This window comes from Strigops habroptila, chromosome 5 (assembly GCF_004027225.2).
Source record: "Strigops habroptila isolate Jane chromosome 5, bStrHab1.2.pri, whole genome shotgun sequence".
In the NCBI taxonomy this organism is placed as follows: domain Eukaryota; kingdom Metazoa; phylum Chordata; class Aves; order Psittaciformes; family Psittacidae; genus Strigops; species Strigops habroptila.
This window is the reverse complement of record NC_044281.2, coordinates 60,342,172-60,365,001: the sequence shown is the minus strand read 5'-3', so window position 1 is coordinate 60,365,001 and position 22,830 is coordinate 60,342,172. Positions and strand designations below refer to the sequence as shown.

Here is a 22,830-nt window from a genome sequence, read left to right as displayed (position 1 = left end):
AATGCCTGCATGCTCAAGTTGCATAACAGATCTGGGAGTGTGCTCCTGGAATTGGTTCCCTCCCTCTGAGGACAGGAGAACCACCCAGAGATGTTTGGATTCAGGGTGGATGTATCAATTCTTCAGATGTTCATGGAGCCAGTCCTCCAGCTGCCTCCCTGTTTGAAAAGGCAACAGATGACATACAGAGGAACTTGTTATTTCCTATAAGTTTTGGTGGTTTAGATAACTTTTTTTATTCCTTTGGGAAGATACCTGCATGGTGCAGAGTAGCTTCCCAGCCCTTGCAATGGCGAAGAAGGAATTGCAAGTATGTATTACTGGAAACAAGAGTGCTGGCTGTAAACTCCAACCAACCAAACATGGTAGTTCTTATTCACTTGCTTTGCTCTGTTATATTCACATAGCTGGCTTTTCATGAAAACACACATGCAATTTTACATAGAGAACACTTGTATACTTTGGATTGAATTAGTGCTCAAGGAACATGTTGAAGAACCTGACCAATGCTTTAGAAAATTCAAATGAGGATGAGTAAGCCTAGGCCTTCAAAAATCCTTATATTGGAACAGGATACTTCAGAAGTAAGAGTTTGGAGACTTCCAAGCACAACCAGTTTTCATAAAAGGGGCAACCCTTAGACCAACCAAAAGCAGTTGAAACTCTGTTGTTGGTTGGACCAAGTTCAGCTGGTACTGCACTAAGGGCTTCACTACCTTAAAACACATTGTCCTATTCACAACACAACAGCTAACCTTACGCAGGTAACTCCTGCTTACAGACATAAATTGCATGAAGATAATCAGAAAAAATGCTTATAGGCACATTTGTTACTAGCTTCTCTTTAACTGAGAAACAAATCGGTTGCATTTGTGTCATACTAGACTTCGTAAGCACACCCCGCTTTGCTATGTTTGCAATAGCAAAACAACCCTTATATTTGTTTATGCATCAGTGTCCTCACCCTTCCCACTCCCGACCACACACCAAACCAGAGAGTAGAACTGGATCACAGATTGCCAATACAAGCATGCATCCCAAGTCAGGGGCATTGCTGTATTTAATTCTTCTGCAGTTTCTAGCATGCTTTTCTGCGCTAAATTTCAACCCAATCTCAGGACTGAGAAACCCAGGTACCTCTTCAAGTAAAAACACATACAGGACATAGAAGACACTATTGGAGCTGGAGTACAGATCTGATTTTTAAAAAGAGCCTCAAATAACTGAGATCTGTGAATTTGGCAAGGAAAAACAAATAAAAAAACCCAAACAAAACAAAAAACCCAACAGATTTGTTACCTTTTTGGACAGTGCAACACATCCTGTTATAGTTCTATAGTTCTATGTACACACAATATTTCTCTTTCACCAGTTGCTAGAGAGCAACTATCCTACCACACAGCAGGTAGGACCTCACTGGTAGACCTGATCAAAAATTAAAAAGAAATCAAATTCATTCAAACCCTATCTCCTCTGATTTCTAATGTAGTAATCTAGTGCACTAACCAGAACTACAGACAGTAAGGGCTTTTAGGCTTCTTCTCCAAGGTAACCTAGAACCTAAAGAACTCAAGGCAAAGCACAGACTTCCTGGGCTTCCAATAGTCCTTCTCCCAAAGCGGAAGCTCTGGCCTGGAACCCTGAAAGATTCCAATCAGCTGTTCTGCCTTGCTCAACACTTCACTGTGTAATAACCAAGCAGGTGATTTGAATCAGCAATTGCCATTTCCAAGGGGGCATGTAAAAATTTCTAATTTGAAGATTACTGTAAGCAGTGGTTTTATCCTGAGCTGGGATAAACTTGAACTAAGATTTCTGATTAGCCAGAAATACTGCAAGTTCATAATGCTCAGAAATAAACAGTGCTTGCAATTTGGTTTTGTAGAGCATCAATAAGTGTTTGGGGCACTGCAAATGGCTTCTTAAAGGTAGCACTTGAAATCCCCATGAACACTCCAGAGAAGTTAACCTCAACAATTTAGGTTTCGTTGAATTGAAGTGTTTCACAATGTCAGAGATGAACTGGAGAGGAAAACTGATAAATGATACAGGCATCATTTAAAAGATGGTATCTTGGGCTTACGAATCACTGACTCGTATAACCGAAAGAACAATACAATCTGAGGTCAAACCAGACTAAAAAAAAAAAAAAAGAAAATTAAAGAAAGCCCCACCACCCAAAAAACCCTCAAAACCAAACAAACACAAAAAACCAAACACAAATGCCAAACAACAATTCATTCCCATCACAGAGAATAACGTGCCCACTCCTTGAGCCACCAGTTTTTTCCATGGCATTTTCTAGCCATGATCAGCATGTCTTTCTTTTTGTGACTGTCTATGCTTATAGAGAGACAACTGGTTTCAGACTACGCTTAGTGCCTCTGTGAAGATACAATTCCTTATATTACATAAAAACAAGCACATCTGAGCGGCTACATGGCACCTGAATAGTTTATATATGTCCTAGACCCCTCATTACTAAATGCAGAATCTTAGCCAAACTTGTAGTTCTTTAAAGTCAAGTATTGGAGGTTTATTCCCACTTTCACAGAGACTGAACAATTCTTGATACATAGTCTGTCAGCTGCTGCATCCCACAGCATGTTGCTATGGTTTCATTAACTTGAAACTGAAGCCAACACCCCAGTTCTTTAAAGCAACCCACTAAGGTTTCTTTAAATATAGGATAGAGAAAGCCGCCTCTTCTACCAGATCTCACAAGGTCTGGACCAGTGAGCAAATCAAAGCTCAATTGTCCCTCAAAGGCAGCTCTAGCCAAGCCATACAAATCAACCAGTTCGCAGCACAGCAACCTTGTTCACAACATGGCCAAAGTGACCCTTAGGAAATACTGGGAAATAGACTTTTCTGGTATTGCACTCTTGGTAACACATTGCTGGCACATATTTAGTGCAAAGTCAGACTTCTAGAGTCAGATGTCCTTAGTCAAGTTTAGATTTTCAGTGGCTTCCCCTGGGTCCTAACTTCCCAAGATCTTTGCCTGTTATGACCATGCTCATAGCACCTCATTGAGCAACATCAGGGTAGTAATTTACCACAATTGTGACAAGCTCTAGCCACTGCTTTTGGAATCCCCTTTGTCCAATACAAGATACCAAAATCAATGTGAACGACACCTTCCAAAGGATATCTCCTGTTCATTACGAGTACTTTTTTGCCACTAATGTTATCTCTGTTATATATCACAGCACAGCATGCTGCTGAGAAAGCATATGCTGGCTGTTTTTAAGGTGGGGGGGGGAGACACAACCCAACATTTTCTTTGTTTTTTTTTTTTTTAGGCAATCTGTCTTTCTCCCACCACTATTCTCCACTGTGATCCTGAATTTCAAATGTTAGGAGTTACAGTTATGGAATGAGATTACCTGTTCCTTGGATTCAGCCATACTGGAGTTTATGCAAAGGAGCATCAGTCATATTGTTATTTCCAGGGGTACAGGCTTCACAGGAGCAGATAAGTTGAAGCTCCTTTTGAATTTTGCCTAGGGAAGAAACCCAGTGTCAAAGCCAGTCTAAATAAATACAGCCACATACACAAACAAGCACCTACTTCTTTGAATTTAGAGATTTATGAACAGGATTGGTATCCTTGCCACTTGCTCTCCTCTCTGCCTCAAGCTCTAGAAAATTTTTATTTCACAAGACACCCTACTATCAATTACACCAGACAAAAAGCCTACTCCAGGCATGCATCAAAGTCAATAAGGTAAGAATCTATCCCAACCTCTACTGCAGCACAACCAGTATGTATTTAGCTTTTCCCTTAAGCACTGATGCTTGCTATTTCTTAACTTGAATAAAGCCATCTAGACTGTCTGACTGTTTCCTGAAAAGCAGCAACTAGCTGCTTATATCCTGCTAACATCTGTGATTACAGTCTGACTTAAGAACCCAGGACTCCAGTTCTGGTTATGGATCAGGCATCTCTGTAGCCCAGGAAAGCTGTTTAGCTTGTTTGTCCTCACCTCCTCTGACTGACAAGATCTGGAGAATGACCAAGTACTTAAGCTGCAGTTTCACAGAAACTGTCATAGAACAGCATCATCAGGCTGTACTTTTACAACAACCTGATCCAATCCAGCTGCTGACCACTACACTCCTGCTCTGTCTTTGCCTCAGAGTCCCACATTTGTTCTTCACAGTAACAGAAAAGACACCACAAAAGTTATTTTGGACAGATCTGAGAGCAAAGACAGCATTATACAGAGACAGATAAAGGCCAGAACGAGCAAATGAGAAGGAAAGGAGAACTGTGTGGCCAATTAGACCAATCTCAGTCATCCTAGGAGCACAGCTTTTGCAATTCTCAAATCACACTCAAATCTGAAAGTTGTGGGCTTGTTCTTTTGGTTGGTTTTTTGGTTTCTTTCTTTTTTTTGGTGTTTTTTTTTTTTGGGGGGGGGGAGGGCTGGTTGGTTTGTTTGGGGTTTTGTGGGGTTTTTTTTTCTTTTTTTGTAAGCTCAAGTATTAGATGTGGAATCGAAAATGTGAATGGAAGGCCACAGTGGAGCCTCTTGGTCCAAACAGTGTTGCTATTTGAGCTAAACAGAGTCTGTTAGAAGAGGACAAGATTAGACTCCTCAACCATCATGAACAGAAGAAGGTCTATTGTTGGCCACAGCAGTACTCACAGCAAGAAATGGATTAAGGCCCAGAAGCTGAAGTGAGGTGGCAGACAGGCGAGACAGGTCCTCTAGCTGGCAGACCACTATGGCAGAAGGGATGCAGTTTGCCCACACAGCAAGTCAGAAGCAGAACTAGTTAGCTGCCCTTCCCTTTCCCTGTATACTCTTTCAACAATTTTAACAATTCAGTCTAGTCCTTTCTAGTCTAAGCATCTGTTGGAGCTTATTTTGGCTCAGCTTCAGGTCTCAGTCCTGTTCTTGGGAAGGTATTTTGCCAAATGAAATAGCAACCTTTTGGCTCCAGTGCTTGTGAGTAGATATTTAAAATATTGCTTTTGTCAAGGACAACTTCTTTTGATGGGCTGCAAAAGAGCCAACTTCAACTTGAAACATTATTACAATCCCTTACAATCCCTGGAAGCTCTGGTTTGCATTTGATTAAAGGGAAATGGAAATCAAAGATTTCATTCTAATGAAGCAGTCTTGAGCCTTTGCAAAAGTTCTACCCAGAAACCAGAAGAAATTCTGTGGTGACACAAACTGGATGTACCACTTAAAACAGTTAAGTACCATGTTCTATTTGCATAGCATGTGTCCTGTAATTTGACTTCAGCTGACAAAACGAATGTGTTAACCACAATCAAGATACATTGAAATAAGTACTGTTATGAACCCATGGTGAGAATTATGTCTTAGCAAAGGCTTGCTATTACACAGGAAATACAATTCTAGTTCCAATGCTGAACAAAGATGATAAAGACTGAACACTACCTTACACAAGCCCTGTTAAATACTAGACTATGCTACGAGTCACTATCTACACAGGCAGTGGTATTTGTTTTGAGTATCTGAGTATCAACAGAATAGCGAACTAGTTTTTACTTGAAGAATACTGAAATACTCTCTTCAATGCTATTGACATGCAACACAATAGCATAGAGAGTTTCCATGACAAAGCAGACTGAAAAAAGGCATACAAAAGGTTTCAAACACAAGGAATAAAGAGAGAAGCAAAGAAGCCTAAAAAAGGCTTCTGCAAAGCTCTGCTAGCATGCACTCTCACCACCTCTGGAGAGTTCTGTTACAGGATTCACAGTGACCCTAAGGTAACAAGCACATCAAGGTGGAGCTTTGCTAACTTGCTGTAGCCAACCATCAGCAGCTCTATAATTCTCAACCAACAACTTATATATTTCTGTGAGCCTTTGCATACCCGTAAAAAAAGTACAAGGCTCCCAAAGAAATGAAAAGTATGTTCCGCACACTACCTTTTTCCCCACACCACTCAGACTTGCTGTAGATGGTGCCAAGACTGATCATTTTTTACCATATGTCTGACATCTGCTTTTTAGGGAAACCACCCTGCAAATATAATTAGCTGCCTCTAGGCTACCATTATTTACAATGAATACCCTGTTGTATATTGAAGGTATCACTAACGCTATTCCCTTAAAAAGATGGAGTATATCGACTTGGAGCATGGAATCTCTGCTGGGGATGTTGGCTGTTTGCCCCCATGTGCTCATCCCTCTGTGAAGTTATGTGCCTGCATTACAAACATCACCATACAGTAACAGCTGTGGTACCTGAGCAAGTTAGCTTGGGTGTGGGAAATAATATAGCACAGAAATTAAGTGAAGGGTGTATTAGTCCAGGGAGGCTGCTGTACTAACATTGCCTTAGGGCTTCTCATACGTAAACTATTTTGAGTGTGTCTGCATTGCAATGTATTTGCCAATATATTTGTTCTAATGTATTCAACACAAACATACGTATTTTTGTATTATAATTATTATTTTCATCTTGACAGTAATGCTATATTGCCATCAGCTTTCAACACTCATACTATTTAACAATCCCCAAATATGTGAAAGTGGGTGAAAGTTTTTGCATATTGACAAAACAATATTTGCTTGATAGGGCATTCCTATGGTCATAATTTTCTTTTGTAACACCGAGAATTAAAACCATAAAAAGAAAAGCAAGACCCAAATCCAAGCCCAGCAACTATTGCAAGACTTGCAAGAAAACAATGTGTTTGGCATCACACTTTTGGTGGCAGCACACTAGCAAAGTTCCAGGCTCAAAACAGCCATGGACAGAACTGCAGGTGCTTCAGTCATTTTAATGCCCTGAGGTTGCTACAAACTACATTTAGGATTCCCCTCCGGTTCCAAGGCATAAGTAAGCTCAGCCAAACCACTGACTATTCTTGATTTCCATCTCAACTGCAAACTCTTTGGAGCTGTATACCCTTTTGTGCCTGGATAGCTCCATCTGAACAGAAAAATAATCGAGACTGCCACAAATCCAGATCCCAGACTCAAGAGTGCTACTGAAGCTTTAAGGTACCATGACCCATATTCTTTCTCTCAAACTTCCTCTAGATTCATAACTATAGTTCTGTTTCCAGTAATGTGTTTCTATTTAACTTTTTCTGCATTTAAAACCATAATCCTTTGATAACTTTGGGAATATTTGGAAGATGTATATAAAAATAAATAAATAAAACAAACAAAAAAGGGCAGTCATCCCTGAAGTTGATTGTTTATATGAACAAGTCATTGAACAAATAGAAGTTGAGACTGACCACAGTAATAACTCCCAACGCTGATTTGAAGAAATTAAAAGCAGGCCAGGAAGCTTAAATCTAAATGTGCTTTCAATTGATCTTTGTTCCTGACTGTGTTTAATGGTCAGCTGTTTTGAGAAACCCTCTGGGGTTCTACTAGTTGATTTCAAACAGGGAAACAGCAAACTCCCATAGAAAGCAAGATGCTTTTCTTTTCAAGAGAGTGAATTTAAACACTGCTGAAAGGTTGCAGACTGCCAGTCTCAGAAATGTTTTACAGAAGAAATACAGAGAAGCTTTTTTCACTCCCCCTATTTATCTGCCTTACTCATACATCCTCCAGGACAGAATACCTGAGCTTCTAATAGACTAGAATAGTTGTTTCCATAATTCTCCTGCAAAGCAAGTGGGTATTATTGTCCACATCTTACTCTGATGCAGAAAGACTCTAAGCTACATTTCAATGACCAATATTTCATCCATGGCCCCAAGTTTAGTGTTTCTTATAGACTAGATATATCTGAACGCCACATCAGCCAATACAGGACAGTGCAGGGACCGAGCTAAAATTTGACTCAGTTCCAGGAGGCACAATGCACGTCTAAGCTCTTCACCTCTACGACTCAGAAAGCATAAGTTTCCAAGTGCAATGCTCTAGACTTTCATTTTGCTGGAGAGATGCTGCGCTGCCCCTAAAATGAGTCTTTAACTTCTGTTTTTCTCTTTCTAATAACTTCTTTGATATTTAAAACTAATATTTAGTTTTAACTATAATATTTTTTCAGCTATACAGACAAGAGGTATTTGAAGCCACAGGAGCCAGCATGCTCAGAATAAGATAGAATGCATTAATGAACCAGTGATTAGAGTGCAGAAGCAAGAACAGAAAAGCAAGTTGCTAGTCCAGCCTCCCTTTTATTCCCTAATATTCAGATTTCAACTACTCCACTGCTGGCCAGCACTATCACAAGCTGATGCCACCTCAGTTCTTTGTTGCATGTTGTCATCCTGTTTTCACAGGTTAGGGTTGCATTCAGATGGTTTGCATTAAGCAAATTAGATGCTTACATTAGACATCTAGGCTCTGTAGACTCTCCATACAATCAATACTTAGAGTGACAATTATCTTAAGAGGGTAACTATGAGCCTATATATTAGACTTTAGCAAGGTGACTGAATTGCCTTCTGGAGGTACTTCTCTTACCATTGGCCACAGACAGAACGTGAGGAGTCCAGGCTCCAAACACAGGCAATCACCCAAGACAGAAAATTATAGACTATGGAAACACCACCTGTGCTTGTGTCCCTGGGACAGAAGTTATCAGAAAAGTATTACCCAGTAAGTTTTTGGCTACCTAAGTTTTAAAACATCAAATGAGGTATAAGAGGAATGAAAACTGAATAGTAAGGCTGCAACACTTACATACTCGTATCTGTTAAAGCCATTGAGAGGCTTCTTAGTATGAAGTCAAAACAAGGTCTTTTTCTGGGTAGGTTTCTCCTATCATTCAAAAATCTTTCAGAAACGAGAAAGGGTTTTGCTTCTCAGGTTTGCTAAACTGGGACAAAACATAACAATGTAAAAGGTGAATTTCACCGTCTTTAAGATAAGATGTACTTACTAACCTGATCATTCTGTTAATGAACTCTACAGAATATCCAAGGTGTATACAGATGAAGTGTAAGATACTGGCACATTTAAAAATGAGGCAATTTGTTCATATTTGTTAAGGCAAATGCTGAAAACCAAAAGGATCTGGGAGAAAAGTTTTACAACGTTTTCAGAGAGAGACAGAATCCAGTGTAGACTTCAGAGGGTAGAAATTTCTAGACAGAGCTAGCTAAGAGAAGATGAGTGGGCATGGTGAGGGCTATCTTACATAAATTTTGCCATTAGCAGATGGCTCCCTTGCTGGCAGCTATGGAAACAAATGACTGGGATGATATTTCACTGATGGACTGGCTCTTGTTATTTATTTCAATGGAGGGGAAAAAAAAAAACAACCACCAAACAAAAAAACACCACCCAAACAAAAACCAAAACGAGGTGGAAAGGGTATAATTCAGAATAATTCAGAAAGGGTATAATTCAGAATAATTCAGATTAGTAAATAGCAAATCCCAAATGTTTGAGAGAATTAGGACAGAAAATCCTCAGAACATCTAAAAACAGCTCTGGAAATTCTGAACTTTTCAGGGCAAGTTACACTAGATGAAATAAATCAGCTGTGAAGTTGTAGCTACAAACAGAAATTTGACTTTTCAGAAGGGGCTGAAAATCTCACCTGAGGAGCCTAATTACTTGTGTGGTGTACTCCCCTATCTGCCACAATAACTCAAGTTGAGCAGGGCTGTACAGGCTTGTGATTCAGCTGGAGTACTGGGCTGCCTGGAATCAATTCTTTATTTGTTCGGACCCATCCAAGCAGCACTATGCAATTCACTCAGCCAATGCTGTATTATGCTTTCTGATGCAGAAAGACAAATCAGCAAACAGAATATAGAAGGTGAATTTATATGTCAGTGCTTGGAGCATTACAAATCTACAGACAGATTGGTTAAGGCAGCATTTAGCAAAAGCAGCCCTTGCAAATACTACAGTATAGTACAAGTTTGATTACAAGAAGGTTTGATATAAAATGCAATCAAATTTTGCTGCCACACCTGAGGCCTTAACAGCATGAACTCATCTCAGCTAAAGAATTATTTCCCTTTATTATTGGAAAACAGTGCAAAGACAGTTACTGTTCTCCTGCTTAGGCTAGTTGAACACTTCTTCCCTCTCCAAAGTGCACAGTCTCTGGGTCAGGAAATGTAGTCTTCAGCTTCCTCTCAAAACTGTTTCCTCAAAGGGTAAGATCTTTCCTGCCCTTCCTCACTAGACCATCTGTGCATGTCCTATATACAAACCTAGCCACTACAATACCATTAGTCATATTTTGCAGAAGCAAATAATTGAGATCTAAATGTTAAATTACTTCCCCAAAGTCAATGGCCAGATAGCAGAGGAATACTATCTAGTTATCAACCACTTCATGTTGAAAGAGCTAAAACACTACCCAAAGCGTGTTTCAATCATTACTTCAGTTAAATGGATGACTTGTCTTAACATCGCCCAAGATGGCAATAACAGAAATGTGATGGGCCCTCAGGTCTCCCATGCTCCTACACAGAAACTGTCACCTAGATTTTATTATCACTGTTCCTTTCAGCTCCCATTTCTGTATGTAAATTATTATCTTCTTACCTTCATCCAACACATCATGATGCAGCTGCCTCATACTGGACAAAGCACAAAGCTGTGAAGGGACAGACAATACTGTGAGAAGCATATAATCCTTGGAGTTCACAAAATAACATTTTTGCCATTCTATCTCTCAGCAGGCTCCCTACACCATCGAATTAAATATGTACTTTTCAGTCTAGCTGCTTCACTTTCGCATGCAGATTCAAGACACTGAAGCAAATTATTGTCCTGAGTGACACAGCTAATAGTCCCAAAGGTCTAGGTCAATGCTTCTGGGCACATATGCAATTCTGCTCTGGGCTGAAATGTATGGAAAGTGGCGACTTTAACCCATGCTGTAAAGGATACCAAGGAAAGGACATGCTTTGTGATAAGAGAAATAAAGCTGTAAAGTGATTTTACAAGAACAAGGGACTGGTAGAAGAGATTATTTTCCCAACAAATAGCACACGAATACATTAGCTGTTACAAGTGTTCATTTTTAATATTTGAAATCTGGTTGCAAAAGATTTTTCATACTTATCTGCTATCAGTGACATTACACCTCATTTTATTTGGATGTCAGTAGGTATTCAAGAACATAGCACTGCTCTGTTACAAATGCTTTTAAGTCAAGCACAGTAGCAGCAAGTTACCAGACAAAGGCACACTGTGTTGAAGGCTGCCTGCCAGAGGTTACTTATTCCAGCTGATTACACAGAAAGCGCTGCCACATTTCTGCCTCATACTCCCTGGGAAAAAAAAAAAAAAAAAAGCCAGGAGTCATAGGCAGGTTTTCTTCAGTTCTCACTGCATGGGTTAGGCAGGAAGAATGTAGTATAATATAATGACACAACATTTGATCTTGCAAGATATTGCACCTAACTGCTCTGCTAGGTCAGTGCAAGCACATTCCATCTTGGCTTTAAGTACAAGTAGTATATAAAGTGCCTCTCACTTGAAAGCTGGCTCCGAACATGATTTGAGTCAAAAGCAGAAAATAATCACAATCATAGATTATCAACAAGCAGGAACGTCCTGAGTGGTTGGAAAGTTTGTGCTTTCATCAGAGACACAAAACACCGTTCAATACCATATATTTCAGTAAAATGTGGGGTTGTATAACACATTTTAGGATTGCACATCTGTAAATCAATCCCTTTTGCTATTCTTATGTGAAATGGCACAGCCCACCTCATTGATTCTACCTTAATTTTATTAACTGAAGAAACTGGCAAGTCAAATACACATAATAAATATTGGTGGAAAAAGTACTGTGCACAAATTCCCACTCATGCTGCTTTAATCCAGGCGGAGTCACTAATTAATTGGCATTAAGTGATTACGAAGGATGCGGTTTGTGTTCACGGGTATCTAATTGATTTAGTATCAGAGGGAAATAAAATCGCATCTCTGGGCAATAATCAGCAAACCCACTTGAGCACGACGCTGGTGTCAAGGCGATGATTCCAGGAGGGATTGCGCGCGCGTTTCCCGGTGCGAAGCGCGTGCGCCTGCCGCCCCCTCGCGGGGAGGCGCCGCCGCAGCACACCCAGGGCCGGGCCCTCCCGCCGAGGCGCCCTAGACAACAGTACGCTGCAGGTAAGATTCTCCCTCTCATGTCTTTCTGTCTGTGAACCTGAAACGTTCACGATGATATGCCCAGCATACGTGATTACTCTTTAAATACATAAAATGACAAAACTACCTCATACACAACTGGTCCAAAAAGCAGGGAGTCTGCTCTAGTGACAATTAGTCCTGGGGTAAAGGTTGGACATGATGATCTTAAAGGTCCTTTCCAACCTAGTTGATCCTATGATTCTATGATTCTATGTCTGGCAACATCTCTCTTCATGCAGATGTTTGAAATGTGTGCATGTAAGCTGGGGCATCGCTATTAAATGTTTCTGATTTTCCCCAACAAGCTGTGGTATGACAGTTATATTATCATAGACCAGTTTGGGTTGGAAGGGACCTTCAAAGGTCATCTAGTCCAACCCCCCTGCAAAGAGCAGGGTCATCTTCAATAGATCAGGTTGCTCAGAGCCCCATCCAGCCTGGCCCTGAATGTCTACAGGGGATGGCACATCCACCACTCCTCTGGGCAACCTGTTCCAGTGGTTTACCACCCTCATTATAAAATGTTTCTTCCTCACATCCAGCCTGAATCTCAGGGATTACACCTTGCTAAGCTTTTCCATTATTATTTCAGCAGCCTTAGTCCCTGTCATGGGTGTCTGAACATCCTGCAGCCAGTACTAAGAACCAGGTAAGCATGAATGGGGGATTACCTTTTTACCCACCTTGATTTAATAATCAAAGAATTAAATCGTCTGGACCTGGCCCTGAAAACAGCTGAAACAAACTTTTCCAAACAATCTAGCCAAGTGTGTATCCTCATAGTATAAATTCCATAAGGGCTTTTAGGAGTTCAGTCGCTGTTTTCTACATACAAATGTGATACAGATCTTCATAACAAAATACACTGTTGCTTTTATATAGAATATTAGGGTTCATTTTCAGTCAAACTCATGATGGGGGAAAATAGGGTGAACACCTGACTGTACATGCTGGGGGAGAGGCATGGTGTGAGACAATAGAAGACTGTTTCAGGATATCCTATCAGCATTTGGAATAAAAGCAGTTAGCCACTGATCCCAACAGTATGCACTGAATTACAAAAAGAAAGAAAAGCACCAAGCCTACCCCTCTCTTCAGGAAAAGCCTGTTCCAAGTTGTTACTGATACGCTTCCGCTAAAATTGGAGGGGTTATGGTATTGCAACAACAGAAATCTGCCTTTTAGATCTAAATGCCTTTACCACGGCTTTTAAGTGTAGTTCACCTTCTCTCTTTTTAGATGGATCTCTCACTGGTCATCGGAAGCATGGAACTGGCACATCGAGATTCATGAACAGCCAAGTAAATAGTTTTGGGACATATTCTGACAATTTAAAATTTTCAACACTTGTCTGAGCCAATTAGTTTGGATCTCTATATTTCCACATATTGACTAAAAAGTACACAGCAGTCCCTAATGCCCTGTTTTTTTAACGATGACTTCCATTGCCACTCTAACTTTAGAGAAGGTATATTCTTTTATCAGTGTGGTATGCAGTTAATGTTATGCCTCATTACTTTTAGGTAGTATTTGGATTTTCTCTCTAAGCATTACCTCAGCGGTCCCGTGTGTCAGTGTTATTCCTCTGATAATTAAGGTAGCCTACAAAACATTACACCAAATCAGGGAAGGGCTTGGATCCCTCTTGCTAAAGGGATGAAGCTGAATCAGCTGACTCATTACACTCAGAACTGGCTGCTGCCACCAAGCACCTTTCATCTGCTGCCACCAAGATCTTCACCTACATTCAATCCCAAACGCACAAGAAGCAGATGAGTATCTAAGACATTCCATTAAGACCAAATAAGGGAACTAATACTTGAGGGGGTCAGACACAAAACCCAAACAAACCAAGAAACCAAAACCCAAAATCACTGCCCATGCCTACATCAGATAAAAGCCCTGGATAGAAATCAGAACATATGGATCCTAAAAACCCCAGATAACCAGAAGGCAACAAAAGTTCTGGTGACTGGACTGTGAAAAAAGGTAAAGAGGAAGCTCTGTGAGCACAATAAAGGTTGGAGACCCAGTCTCGAAATTCCAGGCACGGAAATGGACTTACAATAATGGAATAAAAAGTCAGATTCAATCCCATGAAACTAAGCAGACAAAATTATGTCCTGAAATGATGAATCAAATAAATTATAACTATTTTATGTTACCTGTAATGCAATGTATTTTTTAGCTCAGAGCAAGAGATGATGTTGCTTCCAGTAATATAAGTAAGATGAAAAGATAGCTACTGATAAAGAAATTATACCTCATCTGTGAAAATGCAGCTGACATGACAGCAAATGCAATAATGACAACTCAGTCACATGTAAGGACTATAAAGAGAAATCATACAAAAGCAGAGCTAGGAGCTTAATTATATTCACACCAAAACCAGACAGGGAAACCAAGCAATTAAGATCAGAAAGCCCTGAGTTACAACACTGATCCATGTTCATGTGCAAATGTGTCTTCTGATTCTCTTGTAGGCAGATTTTACTGTAATGAGGTAGTATCTGAACATCTCACTAGACACTAAGTTTCTAACAACAGACACCATTAACGTATCACTGGTAACTACCCTCCTCTAAACATAAACTGATATTTTGTGAAACAATATCAACTATGAAAGTCTATTTTTTTTTCTGTAGTCATTCAGCAAAGAAGAACAGTTTTGTTCTCTTGGACATATCTGCTCCAAGGACTATCACATGACTGATTTTATTGTTGTTAGATTTATGCAAGCTTTGTGTGAAGTGGGCTTTGTGCAAGACAACCACTGCTTTTTGACTCTGGAGATACAGGCTCTCCATTTTTATGCACTACATAGCCCCCCTAGCATTCTCTCCAAAAGCTTGATGTCCACGTATTAGAAGGTTTTCACAGTCACCAGTTTTGAAGCACAACTGCAGCTTTAAGTTGTCCAGTTTTTAAGGTGGCAACATAGAAGTATAATGAGCAGATCTTAAAGAGCCTTGCCTGCTTCACCTGAATCTACAGCTGACTATGTCAAATTAAGCACCAAGGAAAGTTTGATGCAAACAAGAATGAGATGAAACAGCTGCTCTCTAATGAGAACACCTCACACATTAGACTTCTCAATGACACATCAAATCTCCAGGAACAGAAACATTTTAAAGCTCTATGCAATTTGACCGAGGCACACCTACAAGAAATGAAGGCTGCACAGTGAAAACCTAAGAATAGGAGAACCAGTTTTTACTGGTACAGAGACTAGGAAGTACTTTTATGAAGAGATAAAATCTGTTCTTGTTCCCAATCACTAGCTCTCCTTTGTAGCTTTGACATGTGTTCCCATTTATATAAAAGCAGCAAATTACTAGCACATGGGCAGAATGTATTATCTTTTTAGTGAGCTGCTTCTTTTATACTCAGGAACCTGTCTTTCACTGACAGAGTCAAAACTGTTCATCAACTGGTGATGTTCACTCCTCAGCTAATGAAGCAGAAAAAACTCCAAAAGCCACCAGGCAATAAAATTGGGTTTTGTATGTTGAGATTACTTTAAAGTGGTAATCCAAATATTGAAGAGTGCGTCAGGAGCCCAAAAGCGCATCTATAAAAGAGTAAATATGATTGCACCTGAGGTAGTAACCACCACTGCACTTTGCTACTCCTGGAAATATTCTCAATTATTCAAACAGCCACCTCACAGACAAAGTGGTGCCAGAGAACTGATGTGGTTTTTGGCTGGCATAGTTTCATGAAACTAAGCATTTTATCAGATGATGAGACTTCTAGATCTTTCAGTGTTTATATATGTGTAATAACACACACAAACAGTTCACTTGTGGGAAAAGAACAGCTTGAGATCAAAAATTCCCAAAAACAGAATCACAGAATCGTTTGGGTTGGAAAGATCTTAACCTTGAAAGATGACCTTAAGATCATCTAGTTCCAACCCCCCTGCTATGGGCAGGGACACCTCCCACTAGATCATGTTGCCCAAGGCTCTGTCCAACCTGGCCTTGGACACTGCCAGGGATGGAGCATCCACAACTTCCTTGGACAGCCTGTTCCAGCACCTCACCACCCTCACAATAAAGAGCTTCTTCCTTACATCTAATCTGAATCACCCGTTTAAGTTTTAGCCCATTACCCCTTGTCCTATCATTTCAATGATATCTGAAGTTCTCCCTTAAAAGTTTGTCAAACTAATATTAAAAACTATGATAATCAGTTTTTGAACTAAGAGAATTAGCAGTAAATCTGGTACAATGTGCTACACCTGTTAGCAGCTGCAAGTATACAGCCAAGAAAAGGACAAGGAAGCTCCAGAAGAATAGTCTCCTTAGCAGTTATCAAAAGCATATATGCTTCATTCTACAGCCATACCTGCCCCCCCCACATAGGTTTGTTGCTTGAACACAAAAACATGGGGAACTACATGTAACAGGCAAATTAGATCTAAGAAGTCCATTTGTTGGATAACCATTAAAACTTGGATAGAGGTAGCTAGCATTTGCTCTCTACATGATACTTAGCAACCACCTACTCTTCCACACCACAAAGATCTGGAAAACAGGGCTAAAAGCACTGCCGTGCCTCACAAGGCCAATACCGCAAGGGTTGCGGAGCCCTCACACACCGGATAACCTTCTTTACTGTGGTGGCCACCTGGTGGCATATCTGAAGGCTGCTATGTTCAGCACACACTGTACAGCTAATAAAGCAGCAGGGAAAGAACTACTGCCTCTACCCTCACCACAAGCAAGCCGAGGTGGCTGCAACAGCCCATCACTGTGACCAGGACCATAATGTCACCACCCAAACACCTCAGCATTCACCACAGCCAGTGGCAACACGGGTCTGAAGAGTAACTAGGAACATGCCACAGATACACAACCAGCTAATGCAGGCCGTGGGATACACCAACACCCCTAAGGACACCGAGATGGTGGAGCCTGGAAGGGCACAGGGAGCTCTGAGACACCCGGGCCGGCTCAGCCTGCCTCCAGCAGGGGTCCCTGCTGCCCGAACAGGCGGGGGACTGCTCAGCGCTCTACAGACACACACAAACCTGCTCTTCTTGTAACCACCACCAGGGTGAACAGCAGCGCCACAGCCAATAAATAGACCCGCCTTGCCAGGCAGAGGGTAAAGGTGGTGTTATCCAATAGGCAACGAGAGCAGACAGGCACGGAGGCGAGTCCAATTGAGAAACTTTCCGGCGCCGAGAGGGTGTGGACAAGGCTAAACTTCAGTCACAGGCAGTGTGCTCTTCCTCCAATCAGACCGCCTTCCCTCATCGCTCTCCCCTGATTGGTTAACAGATGGAAGGAGGGCCTTAGCACACCCCTTTCCCCAATAGGAAGGTAGCGCTGCGTGACAGGCGTTCAGGTCAGTCAATTACTGCCGGCGTGGGCCCCCACGCCTCTTTCTCTTGCAAAATGGCGGCGACAGCTCCTTCTCCGACTCCTCCCGCGGCCACCCCGGCGCAGAGCCCGGCGACGGCGCCCACCACACCGACAGGAAACGCTCCCCCCACTGCCGCGCCGCCCCCGCCCGCCACCCCAGCGCCGCCGCCGGCGGCCGCGCCGCTGTCGGCCGCGCTCTCGGGCCCCTTCGCCGGCGGCCGCGTGGTGCGGCTGCACCCGGTCGTGCTCGCCTCCATCGTGGACAGCTTCGAGCGGCGCAACGAGGGCGCGGCGCGGGTCATCGGGACGCTGCTGGGTAAGAGCCGCCGGCTGCGGGGCGAGCAGTACGCCGCGCCCATGGCGCCCCTGTAACCGTGCTGCCCTCCCGCAGGGACTGTGGACAAGCACTCGGTGGAGGTCACCAACTGCTTCTCGGTCCCTCACAACGAGTCCGAAGATGAGGTAAGGAGCGCTGGAAAGCCCGGGTGAGTGTGGCGGGCCGGACAACCCACCCGGGCTGCGCCGTAGAGCGGGCGCTGGATCTGTCGGCGGCTGCCGGGGGGCGGGGGTGTGTGCTGCCCATGTGCCGCCCCTGATGGCGGCGTGTTTGTGGCCGTGTTGTCCGCCGCTAAGGGTTCAGCATCCCTATAACCGGCTGACTTGGTCCTGTCCCGTTTCTTAGGTGGCAGTCGATATGGAATTTGCCAAAAACATGTATGAGTTGCACAAGAAGGTGTCTCCTAGCGAGATCATCTTGGGCTGGTAAGTTCTCCTTCTGCAAGAACATGCAAGCAGTTCTGTTGGTCCCTTAACTACTTGAAATACATAATTCTCCTTGTCGCAGGTTGAGAAGCAGAAGCACTAACGCTTGTGACAGTAAGATCTTGCAGCTCTTAGAATCAGTTGTAAAGCTCCTGCAATTCATAAGAGGAAGAGGTGGTATTGGAGGTGTACAGGGTTTGGTTTTGTTTCTATCTAGCAAAAATATCACAGAGGAGTGATGAGTTAGGGAATGCTTGCATGGCTTTCTTGGACTTAGCCACCTGTAATACAAGCTGCACCACAGAAGATAACTGGTTAGAAAGAAAGGAGAACGCAGAAGGGTAGTTTAGAGTACCAAAGGCCTCAGGAAGAATCAGTGATAACAGCTGGAGCATGCAGAGAAGTTCTATGCTGAGAAAAGGTGGGAGTAGGTGTGTGTGGGATGCAAAGCAAGATCAGTATGATGTCAGTGCCTGAGTGTGTGGATGGCTCTATTAGTCTTCTCATGCTCTCCTGTTCCTACAGAACAGCTCAGTTCTGTTCCTGTGAAGCAGACCTTAACAACCCTCTAATGGCACAGCAAAGTGCAGTCCTGATGACAGGAGTTTTCCTGTGTGAGAACCTAATTGCAGAGCAGTTAAAGGAGCTAGATTAACGAGTTATTCCTCCTACAGAGAGATGCTTTGTGGAAGATCTACTTGGTCCAGATTTGTTTGGCATGCTTTGACTTACACCGAATTAAAGAGTTGCTCCAGAACATAATGTCAGATAACTGAATCTTGGGTGTCTGATGTCAACTGTACCAACTCTTTATGGCTGGTACTACAACACTGGCCTTGTGTGTGTTTTGGGCATGGGTATACTCAGTCTGTAATTCCTACAATTCTAGGACAGCTGGCCATAATGCTACAAATTCCTTAGTTAAAACACTTGTATTTAATATGCTTCTGCAGTTCAGTGTTTGGAAATGAGTGGTTTAGGATAAAAACCTATTAAATACCAACAGTACCAAACACTGGGCATTGGAGTGTTGGAAGAATGGCTCCTCAACCTGTGTTTTTTTGAAGGTATGCAACAGGCCATGACATCACAGAACACTCTGTCCTGATCCATGAATATTACAGCCGGGAAGCGCACAATCCAATCCATCTCACTGTGGACACGAGTCTCCAGAATTCCCGCATGAGCATTAAAGCCTATGTCAGGTACTCTGGGGGGCTGCATTTCTGGGAGGGGAGTTATCTGAATTATTAAGAGACCACATCAGGGCAACAAGAAACATAGTGGACTGCAGTGTCCCACTTTGGACAATGCTATGCAGTAGCTAAAACACAGTAGCGAGCCAGGGATCATGGCTGGCTTCTCATTGGAATGTCCTGACCACTGCATGTGAGTTGAAAGACCTAACTATTCTACCTTGTTGGGGTGGGGAATTATGACTTCATTAACAGTGTTCTGAACATGCTTGTGACGTTTCACAGGATTCATATAGCTAGTGTTAATGTCACTAACTTCCATCACACTGTCAGAATGCTAGCCTGTAGTTACTGGCTTTATGGCTCAGCAGTTTATTTATGCAACTTGAAGGATTAGTGCAGTTAAGACAACTGAAACAGCATCTTTTTGATCAGTCTTTATTCCCTCTAATCCCTTCCATTTTTATCAATTAATAATGGAGATTAAATATTGAGAAATGAACCTATTCCACCTCACTATTCTTCCTAGCACTGGCTGTAGAGCTCTCCTCTTTAAGGAACAACACTCCAGCCTTTTTTTGTAGTGGAAGTCTACTGCACATCTTCAAAAAGGAAGCTGTTCCCTGACATTTTAAAGCATAAATGCACTTCAAATACTTTGAATAATAGGAATAATAAAGGTGTTGAGAGTGCTTTGTAATTGAATCTGTCATATTTTTCTTCGTTACTTAAGCGATTTCTCAAAGTGTGGAATATTTCAGGATAGAAGAATACCTGCTCTATAAGCAAGAAGGAATTGTGGCTAAGAAGATAATACTTAGCTCTTCATGCATTCATGCTGACGTTAGACCAACTAGGAATATTCTTGGTTGAAAATGAGCAATTAATAGTATGCCAGATTGATTTTCTGTCCTCAGTTATTCATGGTCTTAATATTGCTGATTTTGGTAAGAATGAATAACCTACTCATGTTTATACTTCAATGCTAACAGAGATTATTGAGATGGAAGTTACTACTTCCTCCCTTAAATATATCCATGCTGAAAACTGTTTGTTGTTCTTTTTTCCCTAGTGCCCCAATGGGAGTCCCTGGTAAAACTATGGGCGTGATGTTCACACCTCTGACAGTGAAGTATGTTTATTATGATACAGAGCGGATAGGAGGTGAATGTTTTCTTCCTATTTTGGCTATAGCCATTGTTGTGACACTATTTAGATGTTGGGGTTTTTTTACCTTGGTAAAATTGCCATTCTGGGAATTCCGCTGGAAGTAAGACTGTCTTGCTGAAGTCCTCAACAAGTTGAGGATTTAAACTGGTTTCTGTGACAGGTTTTTTTTACTGATCCTCCTTTTGCTTTCAGTGGATCTTATCATGAAGACTTGTTTTAGCCCTAATCGAGTGATTGGCTTGTCCAGTGACTTACAGCAGGTGGGGTCAGCATCAGCCAGGATTCAGGACACCCTCACCATGGTGCTGCAGTATGCAGAGGATGTGTTGGTAAGGCAAACTTTTTATGAGCCAGCAAATAAGTTTGATGTAAGATCGTGCATCTTGGTTTTCTTTTTCTCTATATTTTCTCTCTGGGCTGTAAACTTGCTGAGTTTTACTCATGTTGAAGTGTGTGTTTCTTATGCTTAGTCTGGCAAAGTGGCTGCTGACAACACTGTTGGTCGTTTCCTGATGGATCTCATTAACCAGGTGCCAAAGATTTCACCAGAGGACTTTGAGACAATGTTGAACAGCAATATTAATGTAAGTTCATCATCCAATTTTTTCAATGTATTGACAGCAATTTTAAAAATTTGTCATACAGACACATATTTGAGATCAGAACAATCTTTGATTTCATACAAAGATGTTAAGAGAAGATACAGCCCTTTTGTGTCAGTAATGTGATGTTTTAAGAGCTGAAGGTGGATGAATCAGTTCACCATAATAATCTTGAAAGCAACTGTGAATGAGAGAATAAGTTCTAAAGTACTTAGGAATTATGCAAGTAATTTGAAAGCCAGCACCAATTCCTCTAGAGTGACTGGACAACACAAATTATCAAGCTTAAAGCAGTATGGATTACAAGGATAACTGGTGACTTCCCAGCTTCCTTTGCCTGAGCTGAAGTTCTGTCTCCTTGCATAACACTTAGGACATGAGCAGGGTTTTAGTGTATTGCCTTACTTCTGTAAGAGAATTTTAGAAAGCAAAAGTTAAGTTTCTGAATGTGGTGGTCAGCCACAGTCTGCAAGATCAGAACTAATTTTTAATTTTGCTTATACCCTTTGACTTGCCTGGTTAACACGGGTGAACTCGGAGTTAAAATTTCCCAGGCAGAGTTTCATATTCTGGGAATACCAATGCCTTCTTCCTGTGAGGGAAGCATTCCTAGTAGCTGATTGTAAACTGCTTTACAGGTGTTAAAAATCCAACTCCCTAATAGGCTATCATCCTTGTTAGTATTTCTCATCACTGTGAGTTGGTTTTTTTTCCTCCTCTCAGGACTTGCTGATGGTAACCTACTTGGCAAACCTCACACAGTCACAGATTGCTCTCAATGAAAAACTTCTGAGTTTATGAAGAAAATTGTGCCACCCTGCACTTCAAAGAGCCTGAAGAATGGGCAGATACACTTTTTTATGTTGTTACAAAATTTCCCCAGATATTAATTTAATTACCTAGATGACTTGGTTTACATCTGTATTTCCATTGCCCTGAAAAATCCTTGCCATGGTTTAGGAAACTCATGGGAACGGCTGCAATTTAGATGAGCCTGATATTTTTAAATTGATTACATGAATCTTTTGTCTCCTGTGTTTATGTACTTGTATAACAAAATACAGCTTTATTGTAAGAATGTATTTGAAATAAAAGTTCCATTGCAATGGCAAGATTGGCTTCTGTCCAGAAAAGAAAACTTGTTTCATTCATTATTGTATAATGAATCCACTTTTGAAAGAAAGGGGGGATAACATGGCATCAGGAAAGAAAAACAGAGTGGATGCAAGTCAACTTCAATTCTGCAGTCTTCTTTGCAGGGTTTTTTTCCAGCTGTTAAAGCACACTGAAAGTGTGACTTCTTGTGTTGCACGTGATATGCTTTTCCATGGAGGACTACAGAATGGTCGCTGGTTTATTAGTGGTGCTGTGTATGTGCCCTTCTTCAGCAGGGTACTGACAGAGTATGAGACAATGAATTAAGTTTATATTATGGTATCGTTTCTATGCATATCTGATCCCTTAGGAAAGGAAATCAAGGTCAATAGCATTACCTTCTCAGAAAACGGGTTCAGAGAATTAAACTAGCAATTGAGTTTGTGGTTAAAAGGGCTTGAAAAGCATTTGTGGCTGAACAAGTGTGGCTACTGGAGTTCCCATCTTTGCAGAAGAAGGAAAGCACAGCAAAACTAATTTCATTTGAGGTTGAAAGTTGGGTT

General features: G+C 41.6%; 1 protein-coding gene across 1 annotated transcript; it reads left to right on the top strand.

Moving 5' to 3' along the window:
* The first annotated feature begins 17,437 nt into the window (after window positions 1-17,437).
* On the top strand, window positions 17,438-22,305 carry EIF3F (eukaryotic translation initiation factor 3 subunit F). The gene is made up of 8 exons (XM_030488184.1): window positions 17,438-17,758; window positions 17,834-17,904; window positions 18,125-18,204; window positions 19,272-19,409; window positions 20,473-20,564; window positions 20,763-20,899; window positions 21,041-21,154; window positions 21,896-22,305. Exons 1-8 carry the CDS (start codon window positions 17,476-17,478, stop codon window positions 21,971-21,973), a joined length of 993 nt encoding a protein of 330 aa, XP_030344044.1. The 5' UTR covers window positions 17,438-17,475; the 3' UTR covers window positions 21,974-22,305.
* The last annotated feature ends 525 nt before the right edge of the window (window positions 22,306-22,830 follow it).

Coding starts and splice junctions, on each gene's coding strand:
- EIF3F (XM_030488184.1), top strand. CDS start 17,476: ATGGCGGCGACAGCTCCTTCTCCGACTCCTCCCGCGGCCACCCCGGCG. Junction 18,205..19,271: donor AGCGAGATCATCTTGGGCTG/GTAAGTTCTCCT, acceptor GTTTTTTTGAAG/GTATGCAACAGGCCATGACA. Junction 21,155..21,895: donor TGTTGAACAGCAATATTAAT/GTAAGTTCATCA, acceptor TCCTCCTCTCAG/GACTTGCTGATGGTAACCTA.